Below are 24,154 nucleotides of genomic sequence, written 5' to 3'. Positions count from 1 at the left end.
CTCACAGACTCTTCTGGCCAACTTTAAAGACAAAATAAACTCCCTGCTGCGCCGCAAATAACATTTTCGCAGCTTTCACAAAGTGCGACTGTTAATTGTTCTAAACAAAAATGGCCGACGGAAGTAATTTGTTGCCTGGGTGCTCACTTCTTTATCTTCCCTACTTTAGGATGCAGGAAAATATAAAAGGGTATACGTTTACGACATGAAAATTGAATAAAATAAGACAGACAACTATTATTGATTCACCTGGATTCCAATTAATTGTGCAATACAATAACTTCATTTATTTGTCTTATACAGCTATTTATTTATATTTATATATTTTTTGCCACAATTTTAGTTGTGCATCACACAAACCTATCTGATATGTACGCTGTCTTTGGTTTAAATACAAATTTAGCTACTTGAAAGGGGAAAAATAAATGGTCATTGCACAAAATCTGGTTTCAAATTTCGTTGGCTTATTATTATTATTATTTTGAGTTGATTTGAGTCAAACCATCAATGCAAAAGCCTCAAATGTAAAAACAATGATTCACGGAGACCAAAACTGGGGCTAAACATGGTCAACAACCTTGCTGTCTATAAAATAACACTGACTTTAATTTGCACTGGAACTAATCCCTTCTTTTGGATACATGTGTGCTACAAGCAGGATGTTGTGCTGCAGCTGTGACATTTTTTTCCATCGAGTTGTTGTTGTTTCTCCAGGCCATGACATGACTGACCTGGGATTTTTCCATCTTCTAAAATGTATTTATTTATATTTGCCTGACTGGACTGCATTTAAATCCCAGTTGACGACTAGCAGCTTTGTGGTAAGTTTCCAAGTATGAAAGCTTTGAGTATGGTTGGGCTGTTTACACTGGAAATCAACATTAAATAAGGTCTTTTCAAACTGTAGTGCATGTTTATGTGAATACAGCTACTAATATGATTTCAGAATGAAAACCATGTCCTGTATTTATATTTGCCATATTTCATTTCACACTGTATTCACCCTCCAGCGGTCAAAACAAAACTTGGCCAGTCACATTTACTTCATTATTGACTGAGACATTACATTCGTCATGTTCAACAGTCGAAATACACAGAGAGAACACACACACAGTGATTTCACCAGTAGACAGAAAACCAGAAAATGTTAAGTGCTGACATCACAAGTTTTATGACTGGGCGGATTTTCATGAGCCTTCATTTACATAAATTCTTAGGTATATCTTGTTTCTTGTGTTGTTCTTTCTTTAAATACTTGGCATAGAAACAACTGGATGGCTATTGTGTAGTCGCATAGGAAAAAGGTCCTTCATCCTGTTGATACATGTGGTCTGTATGAGTGCAGAGGGAAACATTTGCTCAGACCAGAGTCTCCTCATGTGTCAGTCCAGAGAGAATCCTCATTAGGGATAAGAGGTGTGGACATCCCGTACAAATGCAGTGTAACTGGGTGCTTCACTGAAGATGTTTTGTAGAGTCTGTAAAGCAGTTTACCTTCACAACTGATGTGTCATCTTTTTTTTTTATATCATATACCAATTATGGTCAAGAAGGACCTGCATAGGCCACTGTAAAGGGCTCAACACTGTGACAGTCCTGTATCCAAACTCCTCAGCTTTACAGATCCAATGCAGTTGAAACACTAAACAAACCATCAAGAAATTTCCTTCACACTTTAATAGTCAACTAGTTCTTTAATGTTTGTGTTTGTCTGTAATGGCTTGTGAATTTCAGGATGACTCCTCTGTCAAGAGAACCACAACCTTCCCACTTCTCCACACACTTTAACTTCACATTCCTAGAACTTTCACTCTACTTAAAATATGATGTGGGTTTTTTTTTCTTGATATGCAGGAGGCAACACGGTGTAATTATAGGATGATTTTTCATATCGTGTAACAACTGTGTTCTCAGCATCAGTTCAGGAGTGCTCAGGTTTCATCGCCTTCCGGTGGTGCCGGCAGCACTACTGCGGTTGAGGCTGCGGCTCAGCTGGGGAAAGTGTACGGTCGGTGTTCTGGATGTGGGACCGTAGAGACCGAGGTTTCTGGCTGCGGCGGATTTCCTTGGCTGCTTCACGCAAGGGAATGGAGAGAAGACTTGCTGTTTGGGAGTGGAGGTGGCTGAGGAGAACGCTGGGGTCGACGGGGAGGAGGAGATATGAGACTTGGAAGATGAAGAGACAGAGGAGAGTGAAGGCGTGGAAGGGCAGGAGGTTTTGTAAAAGGTGGAGGAGGAGGCAGGAAGAGAGAGAGCAGATAAGCCGTTGGCTGATGAAGAGGATGAGAGGCGGGATGTGGAGTTTGGCGTAGGGGTGGAGGGTGGTGTAGGAGAGGACGAGCAGGACGGGCCGAGAGAAGCCAATGTTGGGATTGGGGAGAGGGATGGACTTTGGGTGGAAGGGGTGGAGGAGGGGATGCAAGAGTTGGAGGAGTGGTGAGGTGTAGGTAGAGCGATGGAGGGAAAGTGCCTGTTGGAGCCGGTGCTTCTTTCTGAACCTGAGTAGTTGGACTCTTTGTGCCTATTTGAGGACGGTGGAGGAGGGAGAAGAGGGACCTCGGGTGCAGGTTTAGACTCTGGGAGTGTGGGTTGTGTAGCTGGGTTTTCATCGATGGGGGAGGTCAGGTTTGACTCATCCTCTAGATCCAGGGAGTCCATTTGCACCACCACCTCTGCAACCTCTGCTTCTTTTGTCTCATCTGCAACCTGTGGAGCCTCCTCACATACAGACCCAGGATCAGGAGATGGAGAAACAGAGATATCACTCCTCTCTTTCTGCTCCTCATCTTCTCTCTTGTTTTCCTCACTCTTCCTCTCCTGTTCACCCCCCAATCTCACTGATGCTCCATCCTCCTCCTCCTCCTCTTCATCTTCCCTTTCCTCTGAATCTCCAAACCCCAGCTGCGCTCGAGCCCTGGCTATATTCCTCCGATGAACCCGGACATGAGCACGCCAAGGTGACCCGCTGCCTCCTCCAGAGCTCCCTGGAGATCCAGTGCTGTTGGAGGGCAGAGAGCCGCAGCGCTGCCTGGCTGGGGAGCCCTGACTCTGGGACGGAAAAGCAGGTCGAGCCCCTGGTAGCGTGGAGGTGTTTGTGGACGTGAGTCTGGAGCCCCGGGGGCTTCCGCGTGGTTTCCGTCCCAGAAGGAGGTGGTTGATCACGGAGCTGGAAGGGTTGAGCTGGGAGGCCAGGACACGGGTGGCTGGACACTTGTCTGGAGGGAAGGCCAGGGATCAAAGATCAAGAGACAAACATTAACACAGGCTTACAACAGGTTCAGGTAATATAAGCACAAACAGTGCGTAAGTATAAATGAGGCCAGAAAAAAGAGATATTTGAGACAGTGCTTTTATGAGTGTATGTGAAATTGTGAACTGCATTTTTGATCTTTATAACTGACTAAACTGACTAACTAAAATTAGGGGTCCTGTAATTTATATTTGTTTCAAATTTTGGTTTTACAGAGACTGTGAAGTGTGTTCTCATGTTGTACACTGGAACACTTAACTGTGCTACTGTATTAAACAGAGTACTCCTTGATACAATGATTAGCAAAACACTGTAGGGTCAAGTACAACATCTAAATGCAAAACTGTCTGTCTGTTCTGAAAGCTATGGAACTAAGGATTGTTTTCTACATCAAACAATCTTTAGATTGGTGTTTGACTAATCAATTTAGAATTATAAATTTAAAAAGAATGAAAATTTAATACATTTTAAAATTATTTTCACTGATTAATATTCTGTTGATTGACTAATAAAATAATTGTTTCAACAGTAAACTAATGACAGAAATTATTTAATTGTTTATTTCATCATGCAGATGCAACAGCTGAGTCATTTAGAAACACAGTCAGCTGTTGAGAGCATCTGTTGCCAAAAGATTAACACCTCCATCAGACACCAGAGGGCGCCCTGGGGTTTTGGTTTTCACCTCTGAAGGAAGCCTCTCAGTGTTTGGATTAATGGTGTACCACATAATCATTTATCCCCCTAAAAAAAATTAATATTATATAACATGTACAGTAGTGTACAGTATTTTGGCCTTTTTCCCAGTGTCAGTAAATCGTGTTAATGTAAACATGAGTTTATAAAAGCTGATTGCTGCACAGATTAGAGAGAACAGAGATGAGTGAATGTGTGTACAGATGTTAACATCAAATCTCACTGTAATACTGTTACACAAGCCTCAGGAATCATATGTTAGCTATGTGATGGGAGGAGCTGGAACAGGCAGATTGAAGGTTAGTAACGGTCAGAAAACCTCCAACATACAGCTGAAGAAACAAATTGAGTATAATTGGAGACACGTGTCATTACTGAGGACAGTCTCGACGTTTTGTTATCCATAAACAAAACATAAACTGAGGCTCTACAGAATTATGAGTGCATGAAAAGCACATGGTGTCATTATCATAACTGGAAGATGGCAGCTAACTGATGCTATTACTGATTTATCCATCTTATGTACAGTAGTGACAAGTGTCTCCAAATTTAGAATTTAGTCAAGGACAAAACCACCACCAGTTGTCCCAGCTCCAGCTTTCCCTGCACCAACCATATTTCTTCTTAAAAGCAAAACAAATTAAAGCATAGTGTAGCACCAGTTTCAAAAAATGCTCTCAAAATACCAGTCAAAGGCTGCAGTACTCCTCACATTTGACTAAATTGTTGTTTCCTCTGGAGGCTGCAGGAGCCACTTTTGCCATTTTTTCAAAGTGAAACATACACATACGCACCCTGCAGCATTTTGAGAGCATATGTATTCAAGCCAGAGCGACTATAACCTGATTCTGAGTGTGTTTACAGTTACACAACCTGGAAAAGAATCAATATTTTAGAGCCAGCAGTTCCTGCACCAGATTTCCAAGTTTTTTTGTCCCCCACAGGATTTTCAGGTTATCAAGACAATATTCTCAGTGGCTCAGATAAACAACATTAAATACAACTGCTCTCAACAGTGAATTCTTGAGCTATGCAATGTTGGCTGTGTACTTACAGTGACTGTGCATGGTTCAAATCATTTTTTTATTGCAACTGAGTTAATTTCATTCATTTATCTTAAAAAAACAGTGGAAAAAATTGGAAATCTGATTTGGGAACCCACTGCAGAAGTACAGTAACAGCTTGTTAATACTCCATTGATTGCTTTTCAAACACCAATGAATCATTAGAGAGCCTGGAATCAGCCCCAGAACACCCAGTTTCAGATGGTTCGACACCAGTACCCTCAACTTGGTCAGTACTGGCGCTGTGTTTGTTGCGAGGCTCCTGAAGAACTCCTGGACTTGTGTCCACTTCAGGTCCAAGTCCTACAAGTCACATCATCATCATCATCATCATCAAACATCTAGCTTTGATTTTTCTGCATGTGTTTCCACTTTTCTGTCCCCAGAGGCTGAACTTCATCTTTAAGCCTATTTGCTATTTAAATCACTGAGTGGGAACTCATACGTTGCATTTTTGGTCTTTACTTTTTTGTTTTAAAGTCTTTTCTATTACTATGGTTTAAACAATAATCTTGGTTTAAGTTCAGACTGTTTTCACTCCTCCTCACCTGTGCGTATGTAGAGTTGCATAGCCTGCTGCTGCTGCCGCCTCTTGATGCGTGCGTATTGCTTCTTCAGGGCGCAGATGTCGGTGCTCATCCTCTCCATCATCATGCTGTTGATAGCCGCCTGATGCTCCGCTCTGGCACCTCCTCCGCCGCCACCTCCTCCTCCTCCACCTGGCCCTCCGGCTCCCACTGCTCCTGGGCTCAGCTCGGCGATGTTGCCCTGCTCTCCTCGCTGGTCTGAAGGTAGAAAACACAAAGAAGAAACTACTGATCAGGTTCTCGTAAACCCCTTTTAAACATTCCTCGTGCTGTAACCAAACAATATCTGACCTTTTCCTACTTGTTTGCGTTTGTGACTGTGATGTTTGCTTTCAGATACTCTGACAGAAAAGAAATTGACTTAAGAGATTAAGGTCAAAGCGCTTTAGTTCAAAAAAAGTAAGAGAAGATTCCAGCAAAATACATGAATCAGACGTAATCTAATGTGGCTTTTTAGATCTGTTAAAGCTCCTTTTCTTACTTATTTACTCACCCCAATTTAACTTTTATCCTCTTTAATCAAGTAAGTTAGTACCAGAAAGAAAAAAGCCTCTTGATGCTATCTAAAGTAGGCAATAACAAACTCTGGTTGTGTCTAAATGTTTTTTGAAACACATACTGTATATGACTGAGGCTGTTTTGGAGGAATGGAGTCTAAAGTCACTAATATGTCTGGCTCCACCAAACTGACTCACTCCTTCCAATTTCTTTGCCACTGATACCAACATTGACATTTTAAAACAAGGTAAAAGTTCATTTCTGTCCTCTTTTTTTTTACTTTAGTTTCACAGAAAAAGGTCAGTAAGTTATTTTTCCATCACTTTTCAGCAGCTCTTCCTGCCTTTGTGCTGCAAAGATCAAATCCATCCTGCAGCACACAATGTTAAATTCACTGTGGAGGTCTACGACAGCTGGCAGTCGACTGGCAGTTTGTTTACTGTGATTATACTGCTGCCTCAGAGTGACTGTGGTCATGATTTATTGATGTTTATTTGCTACAAAAAATCTCTTTAAAAGTTTCCCTTTTACACCAGGTCAAGTCATTTGCACTGAGATTTGCTCATGAGGTTAAATGAAGCTCTCAAGTCATTTTTAAATCCCTCTCTGGAGTGAGATCTTAGCCAATGTTTTTAACCAAATCCCTCAAGCTATTTGCCTTTTCTTCGTGTTTGTAAGAGTCGTTGAAGGAGGAGGAAGTAGGGATTTGTCTGGAGGAAACAGATCAGAGACAGTTTGTACTTGGAGTCAAATCGGGGGCAGAACATGAGGATTTGGGGCAACAGCAAGCCTGAAACCACTGCTCCACTGTCCCTGCCAACCTCTCCCTGGGTTACCGTTCATAAATCCTGTGTGTCGTTTCTTGCATTTGCTGCACTGACCTTTGAGATGCTTCTGGTATCTCTGCAGCTCGGGGGCCAGCAGGCCACCGAGAGGCCCCAGACAGCCGAGCGCAGTCACCACAGAGTCCTCATCGTCCATGTCAGCGTCGTCGTCGCTCTCCCAGCTGCCCAGACCACCGCTGGAACAAAACAATAACATCTTCATCATACGTTCTCATTTACGTCCATCTCACACATACACATTAGAGGCATTCACAGGAGCCCAAATTTAATGTCCAATACCCGAGTACATCACCTTTTTAATCACCGCAGGAGAAGACAGTGTGCTTTGAAGTGAGAGGAAGAAGGAGAACTGTGAACTTCATCATTCAATCATTGTTTGTTCAGATTTTTTCTTTGAAATGGAAATAAACCAAACTATGGAATACATCCAGCAGCTTTGGTGTGAAGAGGAAAGTGAAGCCGAGCTTAGATTTATGCTTTTGAAAGACAAAAATCTGATATTTGACAGATATTAAACAGGTTAGAAAACTGCCTTATGTCTATCTATCATCCACTTGGCTATAGTATATTTTATTGTTGGTGCAAGAGAGGTGGAAATAGAACAATAGAATAATTTTAGTTTGACTATGACTTTACATTTATTCTTTGGATATTATTATTGTTATATGTATGATCTTTTCTTCTTAGATTACATTTCTTTTTTTTGAAAATGAGTCAATGCTTGTTGGGTTAGAGCAGGTTTTTCACGGGTCTGTATCAGATCTGGTCCAAAAAACCCCTAAGAAACATATAAACTGAATATTTTATTGTAATATATTGCTTGTAAACATCTTAAAGATCATGTTCTGCATTGAATCTACACTGTTATGTGTCTCCAAGTGTGCAGCAACAGGTGAGAATGCAGTTACAACTTGTATCTGCATTTGTCCAAGCATACCCTGCTGAGTTTATACTTAGATTCAGTGTTTCTGTTCCTTTTAGGGCAGGAGAAATTAAATGATACCATGTCAAATTTCAATAAACTGCTGTTTCTATAAAACAAACCTTCCATTGGATTTGACTGAGGTAGGGAATGGAGTGATGTTGTAGGTGTATTTCTCTCTCAGCTCAGCCAGTTGGGGAAAAGGAAACACTGCCATGGAATAAACCTCCTGACAGACAAAGAGGAGGGAGGAGAGAAAAATGGTTAATAGAAGCAGAGCAGTAGAGAGTAAAGAGAATAAAGCAGTTCAGTTTATCTGTACCTGCATGAGCTCTGCAGGATCAATGAGGTTGTGCTCCAGCATCTCCTGAGTGAGACAACCCATGGTGCTGTAAAACTCATCTGCTGTCTGACAGTACTCAATCCTCCTGGAGAGAGGGAGAGGGAGAGGGGGGGCAAAAGAAATGAAAATAGGGAGAGGAGAGGAGCGGAGTGAAGAGACATGGAGGGAGAAACAAAAATATCAGTGAGGAGGACAGATGGAAAGAAACATACTGGTGTAGGTACTGGTGGTATTGAAGTAGTATCTGTTTTGATGTCTTGTAATCCCAAATCCAGTGGTCCACTTACTCTCCCAGTCTCTCCCAGATGGCGAGTGCGACCCGAAACAGCACCTCTGATCCCTCAAAGAAAACCGAGTCCCAGATCTTCAGCACGGTGGACGCCGGCAGGCAGGTGGCGAACATGGTGAGGAACCACTGCATAGTGAAGACGTTGGTCAGCGGAGGCTCATAACTGCCTGAAAGAAAGAGACGCACATTATTTGTGATATGAGGTGAGTGATCACACACACACACATCTGGATTATGGTATAGCATTCACAAAGACATGAGCACACAAAATTCTTTTGCCTCTGTGTATAAAACATGCTAATTACCTAGAGACAATGCTATTTTCTTAAACATAAGAAAGATTAAAGCAGCATCAGGTAGCTTAGCATGCTGGTAGCATTAAATATTTAGACCAGACAGTGTTTTTATAAACAGCAACACAGATTTATACCTCCAGCCTCTCTGTTGGCTGCTTTTTGCAGGTGGTGGAGGTGCTGGGACAGTCTGGGCAGCTTTAGACGCAGCAGGTCTCTGAACACCGCCATGTCCACTGACAGAGGGAAAAGATAAACTGGTTAGAGATTAAACACAACAGTCGATCAAGTCTCACATCAGTTGGTACTGTAGATGTTTTTGATTTTGTCGCTCTAAAGGTCCAATAACGGAGGTTTTTCACCATCAGTCACAAATGATCTGCTGATTATTTTCTTGATTAAAATTCTCATCACAATTTCCCAGAGCCCAAGCTGATGAATTTTAAATGCTTATGGTGGTCAAAAACCCCAAACATATTCATTTACGATCATAGAAGACTTAATAAAATCAGCAAGTATTTGTATTTTAGAAGCTGAAATCAGCACATTTTTATCATTTTGCCTTAAAATGTGATCATTGAAACAGTTCTATATCAGAGGAAATTTGTACCTTCCTCAGTATCATGACAAAAAAACCTATGTAGTCTCTACTACTGCAATGTAGAGACTACATATTTTACTGAAAACAGTTTTTTGAGCTGAAAATGTTATAGTGTGAGGAATTTTCCCTCTTTCATCTTGTTCAGGATGTCCTCAGGTTCAAAATAGCTTGTGTGTGCGTCACTGTGTTTACCTGACAATGCTCGAAGGTTGTTGGCAAAATAACTCTCTGGCAGCACTTTGTCAATCAGATAGATCATCACCTAAATACAAAACAGCAGAAGAAGACAGTTCTGTTGCAGCACAGTGGAGTTTAATCATTATTCACTTGGCATAGAGACTCCATCAGGAAGCTCAATCAGCTTAAACCCGAGGACTTCAAACAGCATCTATGTGTCATGTACTGGGTGTGTTTACCTTTAGTGCATCGCTCTCATTTCCCTCTGTAACTTCCAGTATGAGAGCAGCCAGCACGTTGAATCCTTGACAGTAACCCACGGCTTTATTCCAGCGGGCGTAGGCAAGCAGCACCCTCTTCAGCACAACCCTGTCCTGCTCCCCCTCCTGGCCACAATAAGAACTGCAGCCGGTCCTGTGTAGGTCCTGGAGGATGAGGAGGGTGTTCGATACGGATTATTTTATTACAAGTCAATGCATTAACTGGATAAATGAATTATTATTTGATGCATTTAGGACAGAGACAAGAGGACTAACACAGGGAGGGAGATGATTGGACTTTGAGCTCTCGTGTTTCCATCATGCAGTAATTACTTTCTCTGATGTTTGTCATAAGCAAACATCCTCTGCTTTTAAGTCACATCAACTTTCAAGGGACAGACTAGATTTTAATAGTAATATGTGCTAATATATAGTCAGTAAGAAAATATCAGTGACGGCTGTTGAATCTGAAAAATATTTTTGTGTCCATTGTTGATGGAAGTTGTCTTTACTGTGCACTTCCTGAAGAGTGTTTGTCAGTAGTTTAGCAGGTTCAGACTGTTGTGTGAAATTACTTAGAAAGAAACCCTCTTATTCTTCAGTCAATCTCAGTGGCACAAATACAGACCAGTGTTTTAGGACCCTACTAGACTATCAAATGTTTGACATTAGTCATCTACTTCAAAATAACATTAATTATTGATTATTGATTGATTGATGTTAATTATACACTCAGTTGTCAGTTTATTGGGTAAACCTAGCTAAATAAACTGCAGTACTAATACTGAATTAAAGTAATAAAATGTTTTGGTGACCCAGAACAGTCTCTACACCATGCTTCAAAAGGCATTAATACTGTTTCTGTCTCTGTCTATTTTAGTGTTCATGCTATGGAAAAATGCTGAGGCGTCCACTCTAGGGTGCCATGCTGCTGACTCAGGACGCACAAAAACACACACAAGACACAAGTGCTCACATAATGTGCATAGACATTTGTCTCATCCCCCACCCCATGCCCAACGGGAAAACTCAGTCAGGTTACCTTGACGATTTGAATGCCGAGGGAGTCATCGTCGGGGTTGCTGCGCTCGTTAAAGGCAAAACGAAGTGTCTTCTCCCAGTCAATAGAGATACTGTGGAGGTACTGGTCTGCTAGCGTTAGCCAAACCTGCACAAAGACGACAGCAACAGATACACAATGAACCACACTGTGCTACAAAAGTACTGACTTTTAGAATGTGAAGGAGACATGGTTTCAATATCAGGACAAACAACAAATATAGATTTCCATTCACTGTCCCCACTGACTCATATGAACAAATATTTAAACTGTACTGCTTTTCCTTCCAAAATATTCTCAGGTTTCTCCTTCCTCCAGCACGTCTGTAAGAGGGCCCTGTCCGGTAACTCATTTTGTGTTTTTGCAAGTTCACGCAGGAGACAAGATTTCATTGTTCATCTCCTCTGACAAGATGAAAGTAACCGCTTTCCATTTCCTTGCTCGCTCATCCCGAGAGATAAAGTTAAGATGTGTGATGAATGGAGCGTTGTAGACAAAGTGCCTCTGCATATTGTCCTTGTCGAATGTGCTGTCTCTCTCCAGACTGGAAAACTCTTGCTTGCAGGTTGACAATAACAAAGAAAACATACTTTTCTTGTAATAGCACAACTGGGTCATTACTTTCTTTTGCTAAACACCCTCTGGGATCAAAACAAACAAACAGAAGAGAAGGGAGAAGCATGAAGGTTTTATTTATCAAAATGACTTTTTATATGGAAGATATTTCTGGTCCAAATAAAAGTAACACCCTAAGGTTGTGGCTCAGAGTTCACACAGGCATTTTACTCAGCATGGAACAATTACAAGGCTGCTAAATTTATCTTTTCAAAATAATCTGCTGCTTGCATTTTCATCTCCTGAATACAGCAGAGGTGCTACATTTCCAACAAGGCAAACAAAGCCATATGTTGCACTCAGCTAAAGTTACATACCCTGTTCCTCCATTCTTTTGGTATCCCAGTAGGAAGCCTCGCCACTGCCTTGAGGGCGTCGTACCACTGCAGGGAAGGAAACACAAACACGGTTTTATTTACCTTTTTAATTAACCAGCACACTCCCACTGAGGCCATGGTTGTGTAAGTGCAACCTGGCCATACAATATTAATACTTCAATGCCGAACAAGTCTGAAACTGAGGTCTTTGCTGGAGCATGTTGAGGGCTGAGGAGTCACTCACCTGCTGGAAGCCATTCTTTCCCAGCGATGGTTCGATGGTAAACTTCAGCCTCGTGTCAACTCCTGCAAACAAACAGACACATTTAGTTAGACTAGTACTGAACCAGATCTGGATTACTGCCACTGCTTAAATCAACAACCCAAAGTCTTTAAATTTACTGTACGGAATATGTCACATCAACACCTACAATATATTTGTTAGATTTTACAATGTATGTGTAGATATTACATATGCTCTGTAAATATTTACTTAGCTATGTAAATATAAGCATCACATGTATCTGTGAACTCCTGACAGTACTTAACTGATCTAGCATTAAGCTTCACTAAGAGCTGGAACAAGCAGAATATATGTGATATTTCCAGGGCAAAGACAGAGCGGTTTATGACCCTGAGCTGATAATCAAGTGAAGCAAACCAACATAAAAAGTATTAATATCCTTAACATCTGTAACTGATAATTAGATACTTAGATTAATTAGATACAAAACTGCTGTGATCTAATAAAACAGCCTTCTCTCAGAACGATGCAATATACTTCAACAGCACCCAAACTACAGCTTAAAAATGGCAATGAAGTTAAATCAAAATCTTTCACAAACTTGCAACATTAAACAGGTGTATGGTGAAATATTTTTACAATGAATCTATTTAAGGGGGGGTTGTTTTAATAAGTAAACCATATTTCCATGGAACCTTTCAAAACCTTTCAAAAACAAGGTGTGTCATAGATGCACATAAAATAAAAAACCACAAAACATCACAGACCTTTAAAAACTGTCAAACAGAACCACTGGGTTCATGGGATTCAAAGCTGTCAGTGTATACAGGGAGGTTTTCAGGTGCTTTGAGTTTCCCCACCTTGTTGGAGCTAAAACAATAAAAGCATCATCTTCCTTTGTTTTAAGCTAGAACTGTAGAATTTAAAACAACTTTTGGCTGCAGGATATCATTAAAAAAAACTCAAATATGCTGTATTATGGAGCTAAACCATGAAGGGGTTTAAAAGTAATTAAATAAAACTTAAACTGAGGGGATATCAAGAGAGAAGGCGGCTTGGTTTTTACAGGAAAAGGCATCAAGCTGCTTTGGTTGAACAAATATCATGAATGGAAACAGAAGAGGAACCTTCAGAGAACCGTTTTTTGTTCAGCTTCAGTCACATTCCTCTTATAATAAAAGACTAGATACATCTAAAAATGATGTGTACAGTACAACAGAACGTGTTTAGTCCGCACAGTAAACTCGAATAATCAAAATCCGAAATGAAAAGTCCAAACACCGGAAGCCTCGTGAATGTTTTTGTCCTGTGCACTGAGCTGCTAAGAGGAGGATGTATGTTTAACCTTGTTTACACGGTATTATAAGAAGAATCGCGGGATTTAAAGCTGTAGTTTTAATATAGATTTGACATTAAAACGCTCAGATGAACAGAGGTTGGATCTGTGCAGAGTCGCTGTCCCTTTCCTCGTGGTGCTGAATTCTCGTTTCAATCTCCGCCTCACTGGAAATCTCGTAAAATCTCTTTACGCATACACACAAACTTCTTTTTCTTTTTCAGACCAGTGGGCTAAACCTCCTCTGCGAAGACCAAACGGAAATGAAATTCTGATCTGAAGTTAAGAGGGAAAGTCCTGACATGTCTCGGCTTTGGGCCAAACACCTCCGACTGCGGCCATTTCTCTTCCTCCTCCTCCTCCTCCTCCAGCTGAGTCTCTGGAGGGTTGGTCGATCTCTGACAGGGAAGGAGGTTACACTACAAGTACAAAAACTACATTTTCTCCCCAGATAAAAGTCCGAAATAAAAGATAAATTACGCATTTAACCTGTATGGTCCGCCTCTGTCGTTTTGTCCTGCGCCATTGTGGAGATGAGCGCCGCTTTTTATTCCGCGGTTTCCTCTCAGAGCTCCGGGAGAGGATTAACACTGAAAACCCTCCTACTTCCCTGTCACAGATTAGTCCGACACCACTGACACGAAACGTGGCCGGCGCGGTCCAGAGGCCAGACCCCCATCATAATGAGGGATAGTTTCAATTCTCTAGAGTATAAATGAACTGAAATTAAAGTAGACTAGTGGAGGGGATGGGAGGAAAGGAGGGAAGGGAGGAGGAAAGGGGGCGATGAAGGGTGAGAAGATTTCCTTTTTTTTGGGGGGGGGGGGGGGCTATAACCTCTATCATAATGTCCAAAGCACATTACATCACAACCAACAGTTAAATAAACAAAATAAATTGCATATTTTGATATAATGAAAACTTAATTTGTTATTTTTTCCCCTTATAAAACCTACAGATCATATGGTTTGATATATGATCATAAAGTTTAAAGTAAACTAAGTCTAAACTTGCTATCATCAGCTTTTTGGGATGTTTTGAAGTATTTTAATCGCTGCTACGAGTTCAGTGATTTATCAGAATTCAGCAGCTGTAAAACATCATAACAAAACAAGTGTCCAAAATCAAATATCAGTTCACCTGAAAAAGGCAATATGCAATTAATCAACTGTCCTATGCAAATCTTAAATGTTTTCTTGAATATTTTATTTACTGCTTGGTTTATTTTTTCATCTTAAGCAGCATGTAATTGCAGGTGTTTATGCACTCTGTGTCTGATTAGTAAAAAAGGATGTTCTGTTTCTTGAACCATAAACCAACAACAACAACAACAACAAAAAAAAAAAAAAAAAAACACACATAAAGGTGTAAAATCAGTGCTCATTCATTTCAGCACCAGGTCGACTGACAGCGATGAGTGTCTCAAAAATCTGGAGTTTTCTACGAGACGTCCACTATTTCTTCAAATTGTCAAAATGTACACATGCTGACAGATGTACAAACTACAGAGAAACATCTGGATGTTTTTGCTGAATACATATGTAGCGCTTTAGACGTGAATGAAATATGATACACGATTAGATATATGAAACTACATCTGAACGCCCTGTAAGACTCACTGGAGGTCAGTCAGTTTTAACACTCACTCTGATGAGAATGAGCTAATCTGACACCTGAAGTGGGGAAATCTGATCATTGCTTTTCTCTGAACAGCCCATTAAAAAAAAGATTATTTACCTTCTCAGTTTACATCAGGTCATAATACCTAAAAATGTTACTGCTGTTGGGGCTTGCATCAAAATTATGCCTGATACATACTAGTTTTAATGTTAGCCATAATTTTGATAATGTAATTTAATTAATCTAATTTGCTTTAAAATGGCAAACACATGCCAATTTTAGGTGCAGCATAAATTAAGACACCTCCTGTAAATCAGACTGCAGCTACAGGACCTGCCTCCATAAAACCACAGGCGTACTGTAGCCCACTACTCTGTTTCCATACTGTTTAAAACCACACGATAGAGCATGACATGTCGCTGCTGGCTGAAGGGTCACCTGGTTCTAAGGTGCAGAGTAGCCGGGGCGCGCTCCTGGAGATCCCGTTCCGTTTCTTCAGGACGTTGCTGATGATGTTGCCGACCCCTCCCGAGCCCTGCTGCCGCTGCTTCGCGCCCGCCCTCGGCCTCCTGCCGGCAGCGGGGAGTCGCTCCTGCCTCATCGGGGGTGGGAGGTGGGATCAAACCGTTCAACCCGTTCAATCACCTCATCGCTTTGTCCGATTTGCTCGATCGGTTTGTCTTTCTTTACGTCTCCCTCGGACACGGAGAAGCCATCGTGACCAGAGACGCAGCTGATCCTCCAAGACGTTAAAAATGAATCGATTAAACTGATGTTTCAATTCTCTTCCGGTGATGGGTTTGTGTTTCCGACTTGTGCTCAAAGCAACGAGGTCTTTCCCTTCACTATTCACGGTGCAGTAACGTCCAGGAAGCTATGTTCACGCGACTCAGGTATCTACATAATACTTGTCAGAATTAACCGACTGGTCTGAGGACGAAATAACGGTTTCTGCTGCTCTTGGTCGGTACTGCTGCTGCTGCTGCTGCTGCTGTACACCTCCTCATCCTCCTCCGGCTCAGCGTCACCGGGAGGAGGCGCGAGGATGGAGGGATGCGGTAGGATGGAGGGGCACGTGGGGAGGAGAGAGAAGGATGAGGTAATGGTGGAGGAGAGGATGAAGAAAGGACGGATTTTTTTTGGTTCCTTGACCCACTAAGTAGTTAAACAGCTGATATAACGATCACAGCTTGAGAATACAGTAAATTTATAAATGAGGAATGGAAAATCAAACTGACTGAGTGGAGTTTTCACTCTAGAGACTGGGGCAAGGACAGAAGAAGATAAATGTACTGTAAAGAACCCACATGCAAAGAAAAGATTTTCCTTTAACATTAAAAACAGCAACAAAGTCCCACTGGGTCATCTAAGACCCCTGAAATGAGACAGGGTTTGATTTAAATGCAGCAGAAACCTGCAGCCAAACAACTTACTTTCATTATAAATCAATCTATTATCAATTCATCAGTTAACTGATTAAAAAATAACCCTCACAAGTTCCCCACAAGTTCTTCAGATTGTCTGAGGAACAGTCCAAAACATATTCAGTTTACGCTCACATAAAACAGAGCGGAGCAGCAGATTCTTGATTTTTTTTTCTTGATTAGCGACTTTAAAGATGAATAATTTATCAAAATTGTTTCCAGTCAAATCTCTGTTGATCAATTAACTGACTAAATGTTACAGCTCAACCTTTAACAAAGCACGCTGATGTAAAAATCAATAATCACTTATTAGTTTGCCTATTTATTTACAAGAAGAGAAGAAGAGAAGGAGAGAAGGTGGAAAAGAGGCTAGAAATTATTAGGACTTTAACTAATGATTGTTTTTGTTATCAGCTAAACTGTCAATTACTGCCTTGATTGATCTGAGAAAATAGGGAAAAGATCATTTTCCAGAGCCAAGAGTAATGCCTTTACATATAGATTTGTCAGACCAACCGTCTACAACCCAAACATATTCAATTTACAATCATATGTGACAAAGAGCAGCAGCAAATGCTCATATTTAAAACACTGGAACCAGAGAATCTTTGGTATTAATGACAAAAACAATAAAAAACATAATCGACCAAGAGATCAAACTGTATCTCATGATGAACAGAAGCTTTTTTTTTTCAGCAAGACTGCACATTAAACTCTTGTTAGAATAAGTTCGCTGCTCTTTGTGATGATAGAAACTCCTTAGTTTTTATAGAAACATCTTCCTGATGCTACCAGAACCATCTTTACGCTTTCTTGGCTGTGTCTACGGTCAGGCAGAGGCAACACCTCTTTTGAATCCATTTTTAGACACATAACACATACACTTTCCTAAAAACACAGTACACATTCTCTCTCACTGATTCTGTACAGTCACTATACTGAAGCAAACACTTTAACAGAGAGCGAGAAGCAGTCAGAGAAATGACGTTTGTATCTAAATCAATGATGCGTGACTATGATTCAGTCTCACAGGTGCAGTAAGTGCTTCCTGTGTGGAAAAGAGACATCCAGTCTTAATGACGTTTTGAATCAATATCTGCAAACAGCCTTGATGATAATACTGAAAAAAGGCCTTGATGATAATGCTCCATAGCCTGATAATGCATCATGATAAATTACCTTGTCACTAGATGTTTTTGCTGCTGCTCTTAATACTTTAATTTATTTTATATCAGGAAAATAAAGGTGAGCTTGTCCCATCTTCAGGCTGTTATAAAACGCAGAGACTAGATTAATGCCCTTTATATCACAGACTTTAAAGCAACACTGTGCAACTATTTCACCTTAAAATCTCAGCTTCAGAAACATTATGACTCGTAACAGGGAGAATGGAGCCTCTGTCATTCCCCTGAACACCTGTTCATGCTCTATGTAACTTTAGCAGGTACAATCTCCCTCCAGAATCAGGTCCAGCAAGTTCAAGAGTAATGCTGAACTGTAGATCAGTTATAAAGACTCTGAAGTCATTAAAAACCAGCGTTCATCTCTGATATCCAGCCAGGAAACTTTGAAAATATCAAAAATTATACACAGAGTTTGGTGTTTTTGTTACAGCAGCAGCACTTCCTGCTCTAGAAGCTAGGGATCATGGGTAATATATACTGTTGGGACTGAACAGAATGAATTACCACTCGTGGCTCCAGAGGGTGCTGCTGCTCAGCAAACCTACATTCTGTTGCTTTAACATTACTGCAAGTAAAAGAACTGACTTATGTTTTGAGTAACTTGTGAAAGCTCCAAAAGGAAATAGGAAACTTTTTGTAAACATGTGACGTGAATGATGATGTGTATTAATGTTTGTTGTGTTCACTGTAAACAAAGCTCTGACACATATTTACTCAAGCGTTAAAAAGCTGTAGGAATGTACAATAACGACAAAAATTGACATCAGTTTGAGTAATGTGAATCCTGTATCAAATGTTGATTCTCCAAAATGTCTCGGTACTCAACAGATGGTCTGTTCTGTCTATATTTAGATAATTATATCATAAATTGCCATTTTTTGTGAATTTATGATCATGATGTGAAAATACTGACGTCACTCAATCCTAGGAGGTAATAAAATACTGAAAACTGGCAGGTGTTTGGCTGACTATAATCAATGATTTGAGTTTATTGTTGAGCGTTTTGTGTGTTTGTGTGTCAGGTTGAGATTGTCATAAACATTAAACAGCCTGTGTGTTGTATTCATACTGTGTCCAATGTTGAGTAACTGACTGTACAGCACCAGGAGCTGAGTGAAATCCTATCTGGCACAATCTGGCCACAAAAATATGTGTAAATGAATAAAAATAATAATGCAAAAACACTTAAATACCCAATGTTATTTCTCACCCTACCTCCATGTGAGCCACCATGCTGCATGTTGAAAGAAAAAGACAGTTAAAAGTAAAAGCAAAATAATAACATGCACCTACATTCCTTCAATAATCATTGACCTTGTTGAACTGAATGTGTTTAATAAAACTGAACTAATCTAAGCACCAAATTCCAACTTGTTCCTGGTTAGGATTTTGTATATATTATTCAAAGATGAGGTTTAATCCATAATCTCCTGTAGGCCATGCTACTACAAATATCTCTTACATAACAAAACAGTCAACTGAACTGTTTTAGGAGCAGCTTTGACTTTGGGCCTCAGTCACAGCCCATAATGTAAATTCATGACAGTAATTTTCATACTACATGTGATATGACAACTAGTACAGGCAATGCAGTCACCAGGCTTAGCAGTTTGTACTTGCAAATGCACTTTCTAAATGTGTTCTACTGTGTTTTTCTTATGGTGGATTCCAAATTTGGATTTCAGGGGGAATTAAATTTGATCAGATGAAGCAAACATTTGATTTGTGATAGTGTTTTGCTTCTATGAAATATAAATGGGTCTCGCTAAAACTCTTACACAGGGTTTCACAGCAGCTGCACTGGTGTCTGCTGCTGTTTGTTCTCACACAATAAAACCCAGACACAGAAAAGGGACGAAAAACTATGGTTGGAAATAGGGTTATAAAATTCTGGGAATTTTCAAAGTTGGAAACTCTCCATGGGAATTAACAGGAATATATGGGAATTAATGGGAAATCAGCAAAATTGCAGGTTAGCATATAACAGGGAACTCAAATGTAGTTGAAGAAAAACATTCTGCAGCATAATCTTGGTTAAAACAACCAGATTTAAAGTGGATACAGTTGAATTTCTCCCCTGCACCATGCATTCCTCACATATACAGATCATTTCTAGAATCCTGCTCACTACAGCCACACTACTGCGTCTGAGCACACAGACTACATCCAGTCAAGTAAGGTTTGATGATATTACTGAGGTAAATATATTTGATCTATGGTATTAAAGTTTAACAAGGAAAAAAATAAATCAAAATGTGTTTATACAGTAGCTAGCTAGCAGGTAAATTAGATATGCTAGATGGAAGTTAGTTAACACTATTTCATTGATAAATTAAGAGGCTAATTATCATGGTGCTGGCCAGCTCAACTATGATGCTGTTTCTCCTGCCTTCTGCCAGTTTTCTGTTATCATACAATAATGTAGGTTATAGTTTGATTTAACAGCTGACTGTGGAGTGCTCATCTATTCATCTAGCCTATTTCTATTCATTTAACTGTCTGCTGAAGTGAAAGTGAAATGTTTATTTATGTTTGTATAAATTACCCCAAATTTCCAGTTAACTCCCATTAAGTTATGCTGTGGTTGTGGACCAACAGCATCTGATTAAAGTCTTTTAAATGTAAATAAATCACAGTATTGTGGTGTTTTCCTTACTGAGACCTCCAGTGGTCCGAGTACCTCCTCCTGAACACCATCAACTTCAGACTGTTCTTGTTTAGTATCTCAGAAAAGCACAAACTGTTTATCCTTACGTCGTTTTTGTGAGACGGCCTGAAGACACGCCGTGATGATGTCGTAGTTCTTCTGCAGTTTGTGACAAAGTCGGTCTCGCCTCTTCAGCTGGCGAATCAGCTTGGCCGACTGCAGGCCTGTGCGATATTTCACCTCCTGGATGATTGAACGCAGCTCCTCAGGGGCTGAAAAATCACATGGAAACAAACAGTTTAATCTGGGTTTCCACTGCACTGATGTATATTTATCACACTTTCTACCAGGATGTTTTTTTCTCCTGTTGTTTCTCAAAGGTTCAAACAAACTGTTTTTCATTTGTTGGAGGGAACTTTTACGTTTAGGAAAGTAAAGAATGTCTGAAACAAGTTGGATTGAATTTCATTTGTGTATGGTTCATATTTTAAGTTTTTATGAGACAAACTGCCCTATATTTTTGTGTTTTAACATCAGTTTTACATAGGTCTGTCTAAAGAATGATGTATTCTAAATAAAGCCACTTGATATAATTTGGACGAACATGTGATGTCTGTGCTCCGCTGAAAAATCAGAACATCAGTCATTTGTCTGTTTCCAAGCTGCAGGCAAAGAGGAAATGAAAACCAGAGCATCGCCCCACATAAACACACACCCCTCTCTCATTTAGACAAAACCTTTTTAGGCTGAAGAAAATCTGATTTTGAGCTCAAGGTGACACACAGTATATCTAAACAAAACAAACTTTCAAAACAATTTTTTGCCCACCAAGATATCAAATAAAAACAGTGATTTTATAAGTTTTTTATTTAGTGATATTATTTATTACTCTTTACATTAAATATTTGCTCTTTATGGCTTCAAAAAAGAGTGGATTGGCGGATTTTCGACATTTCTCTATGTATTATAAATCTTTGGGTCACATTAAATAGAAAAAATGGGCAAAACTGGGTATTTGTTGTAATTATTTTTCACATTTTAAAGACCAAACAATTCAATCATCAATCAAAAAAAATGACAGCTTAATCAATAATGAAAACAGTCATTATTTTAAAATGTCTATAATGAACTGCTGCCACCAAAAATCCCTTGGAAGTTCACATTACCTCTCTTCTACAGGGAGGTCAAAGGTCAGTCAACTAAAGACAACGCCCTAAAGCTAGAAGGATTCTCCTGAAGGGCATTTTAGCAAGTTGAGAGTCTAGTTAACGCACCACACTGCTGCTGACCAGTCAACACACTTATAGCTTCACCAGAAGGGACCTAAACTTCACCACGGCCCGTTAAGCCTTAACCACACACATTAGAGACAGTGGTAACCGTTCTCTGAGGCGTTATCGGAGCCCTTCCTCTTCCTGAGTGGCGGCCCTCTGCATTGTTTAACTTGACCGAGCCTCACATGTGTAGAAGGCAAACAGTGAACTCAGCAGGCCTGGCTGTGTTTACTGTAGCATTCCACTTTAACAGAGGAAACAATGGCAGCGTGACACTCATGGCAACATGCCTCTGAAGACTCCGAGGCAACGCTAGAAAATGAGCCGTCAACGCGCTAATCATCCTCTCCATCAGAGAGTGTCTGTGTATGCACACGTCTGACTACCTTCTTCTGATGTCTGATTACAGTGAAACCTTGCAGATAAGTCAGCTACACGTCTTGATTAACCAAATACTCTTAGAAAGGCATATACCACTGAAAACACTAACTGAATGCATTATGTGGCATACATATACACATATACACTACATAGCTCATAAAGCTAAATGTAAACCTTGCCAGTTTAAGTCTTATATTAGATTTTGTCTTGGATATTTTATAATCTCCACTAATGGCCTCCACAAGGCTACTGACTGACTGAATTAATTATATTTTCTAGGTTTGTGCAATGGCCCCCTAATCTGGCCTTCCTGAGCAGATCAGGTATCAGCCAGACATAACCAATGCATATTAAATATGATTTCTTTTTTCACCATGGTCCTAATAAAGGTCAGTATTTCTGCTATAAATTCTGCTGACTTTAAGTGAATCCAGATGCATAATAGCATTTTATTTATCTTAGTAAGATCTATGCAGCAAGATAGCTGTTGTACAGTTCTTAAAAGAGAGCATGATCGGCATTCACCAGAAAAATGTCGTGAGTTTCTACTGGGAAAGAAACTATTGGATATTGATATTTAGTACACATAATTAAAAACTATTGCTTCTTTATTACACCTTGTTTATCCAGGATGCATCTGTCTGCAGGGTACACAGGAAAACACACTGTGTAAACATTTTCTAGACCTGCACACATTTGACATATTTAACATATTTCAGGGAGATGTGATAGTTTAAAACATTCATCAGTTTCATCAGTTGAAACATCACACTTCATGGGCAGAGACAGTAGTGGATGTGACACCTGTGGAGCATTGATCATTATCATATATGCTGACTCATTATTTTCTACAGCAGGAGGGTCATCTGTATCCATACAGATGGTTGTGCAGATTGGACAGCCTTTTCAGTTAAATTTGTGATCTAATATGGATAAAATTGACTTGTCTTTGCCAGATGCTGTCCAAATGCCAGGACCTGTCAATGCCCCTGCATCACTCAAACACCCATCCAAGTTCCCCCTCACCTTTCTGGGCCAGGTAGTTCATCTGATGCCTCCTGGTGTGCTTCTCCTGGAGCTCCTGCAGGAAGCTAGACCCGGAGTTACTGCGGCCCAGGAAGGCATCCGATCCGGACGCCTCGGTGGAGCTGTCCCAGCTGTCCACATTCCTCCTGCTGCCTCCACTGTAGGTCTCATAAAGCTCCACCAAGAGACAGTCCACTATAGAGGTCATGGGAGCTCTGACTCCATCACCCTGGGATTCAGAGTCACTGTCCCCGGGGGTGTTGGTCCTTTGAGCGACAGTAACGGTGCCAGGCGGAGCTCCATGCCCGCCGGAGACCTCCTGCTGTCCCGGAGGTGATGATGTGTCATTTGGTGACTCGGCAGGACTCGTCCACCGCTCAAAGCCGGAGAAATCATCCTGAGGGGAGGCGGCAGAGTTAACAAACACGCCGCTCTCGTCCTCGGAGCACGCGCCGGCGTCGCATATGTCAACTTCCAAAAGTTCATTCCTGTTAAATTTAAGCTCCGACGCCATTTCTTTATTGGCGACAAACTAGCTAAAATTAACGATCTTCTCCTCTGATCGTTTTCCTACACGTGAGTTGTCATTATTCACACAATTTAGCTGCGGTTGTAAAGTTTCCTTTGCGCGTCTCGATGGAGGACGGAGGTCCCGGAGCACTCCATTCCTAACCAGAAAGGTATAGACTCGTCTGTCAGCTTTTAGTTTCCTTCTCGTGTTCCGGACTCGATTTTCCTGCCTCCCCCGTGTTCCCCCTCCTCTCCTCCCTCTCCAGGATGAGCCAACCCACTCCGCTGAACTTCTCAACGGCTGCCGAACTTTCTTCATGTCGCGCGACAGGTGCAGCAGGTGCCTCGAGCTGCTCGGTTTGACCAACCAGAGAGCAGCCGAAAATGTGTCGACCAATCCGCTTTCACCCTTAAGAACAATGACAGGCGGTAGCCAGGCAACCACCCGCTTAGAATCTAAGCTACTGTAAAACAATTTAACGTTATTTAATAAAGTTAATATGAAAAATTAAATTTCAGATTTTCAATAGCATAAAATCGCTGTACATCATGTTTTATTGTATTTTTTCCAGCCTCTCCCGCTATATACGGAATTTGTTTAAAGAAGCCATTTTTGAAGTTTGTATTTTTATAGATTTAAATTTTAAAGGAATAGAATAAAAACTTGGAAACCAGCTGTTTTTGCTATTTC

The 24,154-nt window shown here is 40.6% G+C and overlaps 1 protein-coding gene across 4 annotated transcripts; it reads right to left on the bottom strand.

Moving 5' to 3' along the window:
* Positions 1–1,674: 1,674 nt before the first annotated feature.
* tbc1d30 (TBC1 domain family, member 30) lies at positions 1,675–23,888 on the bottom strand. Of its 4 annotated transcripts, XM_018694941.2 has the most exons (15): positions 22,954–23,888; positions 20,380–20,544; positions 12,062–12,123; positions 11,818–11,883; positions 10,868–10,993; positions 9,805–9,990; positions 9,581–9,650; positions 8,925–9,023; positions 8,493–8,661; positions 8,185–8,290; positions 7,985–8,091; positions 6,977–7,116; positions 5,559–5,795; positions 5,230–5,313; positions 1,675–3,215 (listed from the first exon to the last, which is right to left on the bottom strand). In XM_018694941.2, the coding sequence occupies exons 1-15, from the start codon at positions 23,465–23,467 to the stop codon at positions 1,939–1,941; spliced, it is 3,408 nt and encodes a 1,135-aa protein (XP_018550457.1). In that variant the 5' UTR covers positions 23,468–23,888; the 3' UTR covers positions 1,675–1,938. The 4 variants fall into 4 exon arrangements, with proteins under 4 accessions (XP_018550457.1, XP_018550458.1, XP_018550459.1 ...); XM_018694942.2 differs by lacking the exon at positions 5,230–5,313 and having other exon boundaries at positions 22,954–23,887; XM_018694943.2 differs by lacking the exons at positions 20,380–20,544; positions 22,954–23,888 and adding an exon at positions 15,456–16,470.
* Between the last annotated feature and the right edge of the window lie 266 nt (positions 23,889–24,154).

This window comes from Lates calcarifer, linkage group LG18 (genome assembly GCF_001640805.2).
Source record: "Lates calcarifer isolate ASB-BC8 linkage group LG18, TLL_Latcal_v3, whole genome shotgun sequence".
NCBI classification, from domain to species: Eukaryota; Metazoa; Chordata; class Actinopteri; family Centropomidae; genus Lates; species Lates calcarifer.
This window is presented reverse-complemented; position numbering and strand designations above follow the sequence as displayed.

What these genes read in the sequence shown, in the direction of transcription:
- tbc1d30 (XM_018694941.2), bottom strand. Translation starts at nt 23,467, where the DNA reads ATGGCGTCGGAGCTTAAATTTAACAGGAATGAACTTTTGGAAGTTGAC. An exon ending in GAAAGAATGGCTTCCAGCAG is followed by an intron (nt 11,884 to 12,061) that starts GTGAGTGACTCC and finishes CCTTCCCTGCAG; the next exon opens with TGGTACGACGCCCTCAAGGC. An exon ending in ATCTGGGAGAGACTGGGAGA is followed by an intron (nt 8,291 to 8,492) that starts GTAAGTGGACCA and finishes CCCTCTCTCCAG; the next exon opens with GAGGATTGAGTACTGTCAGA.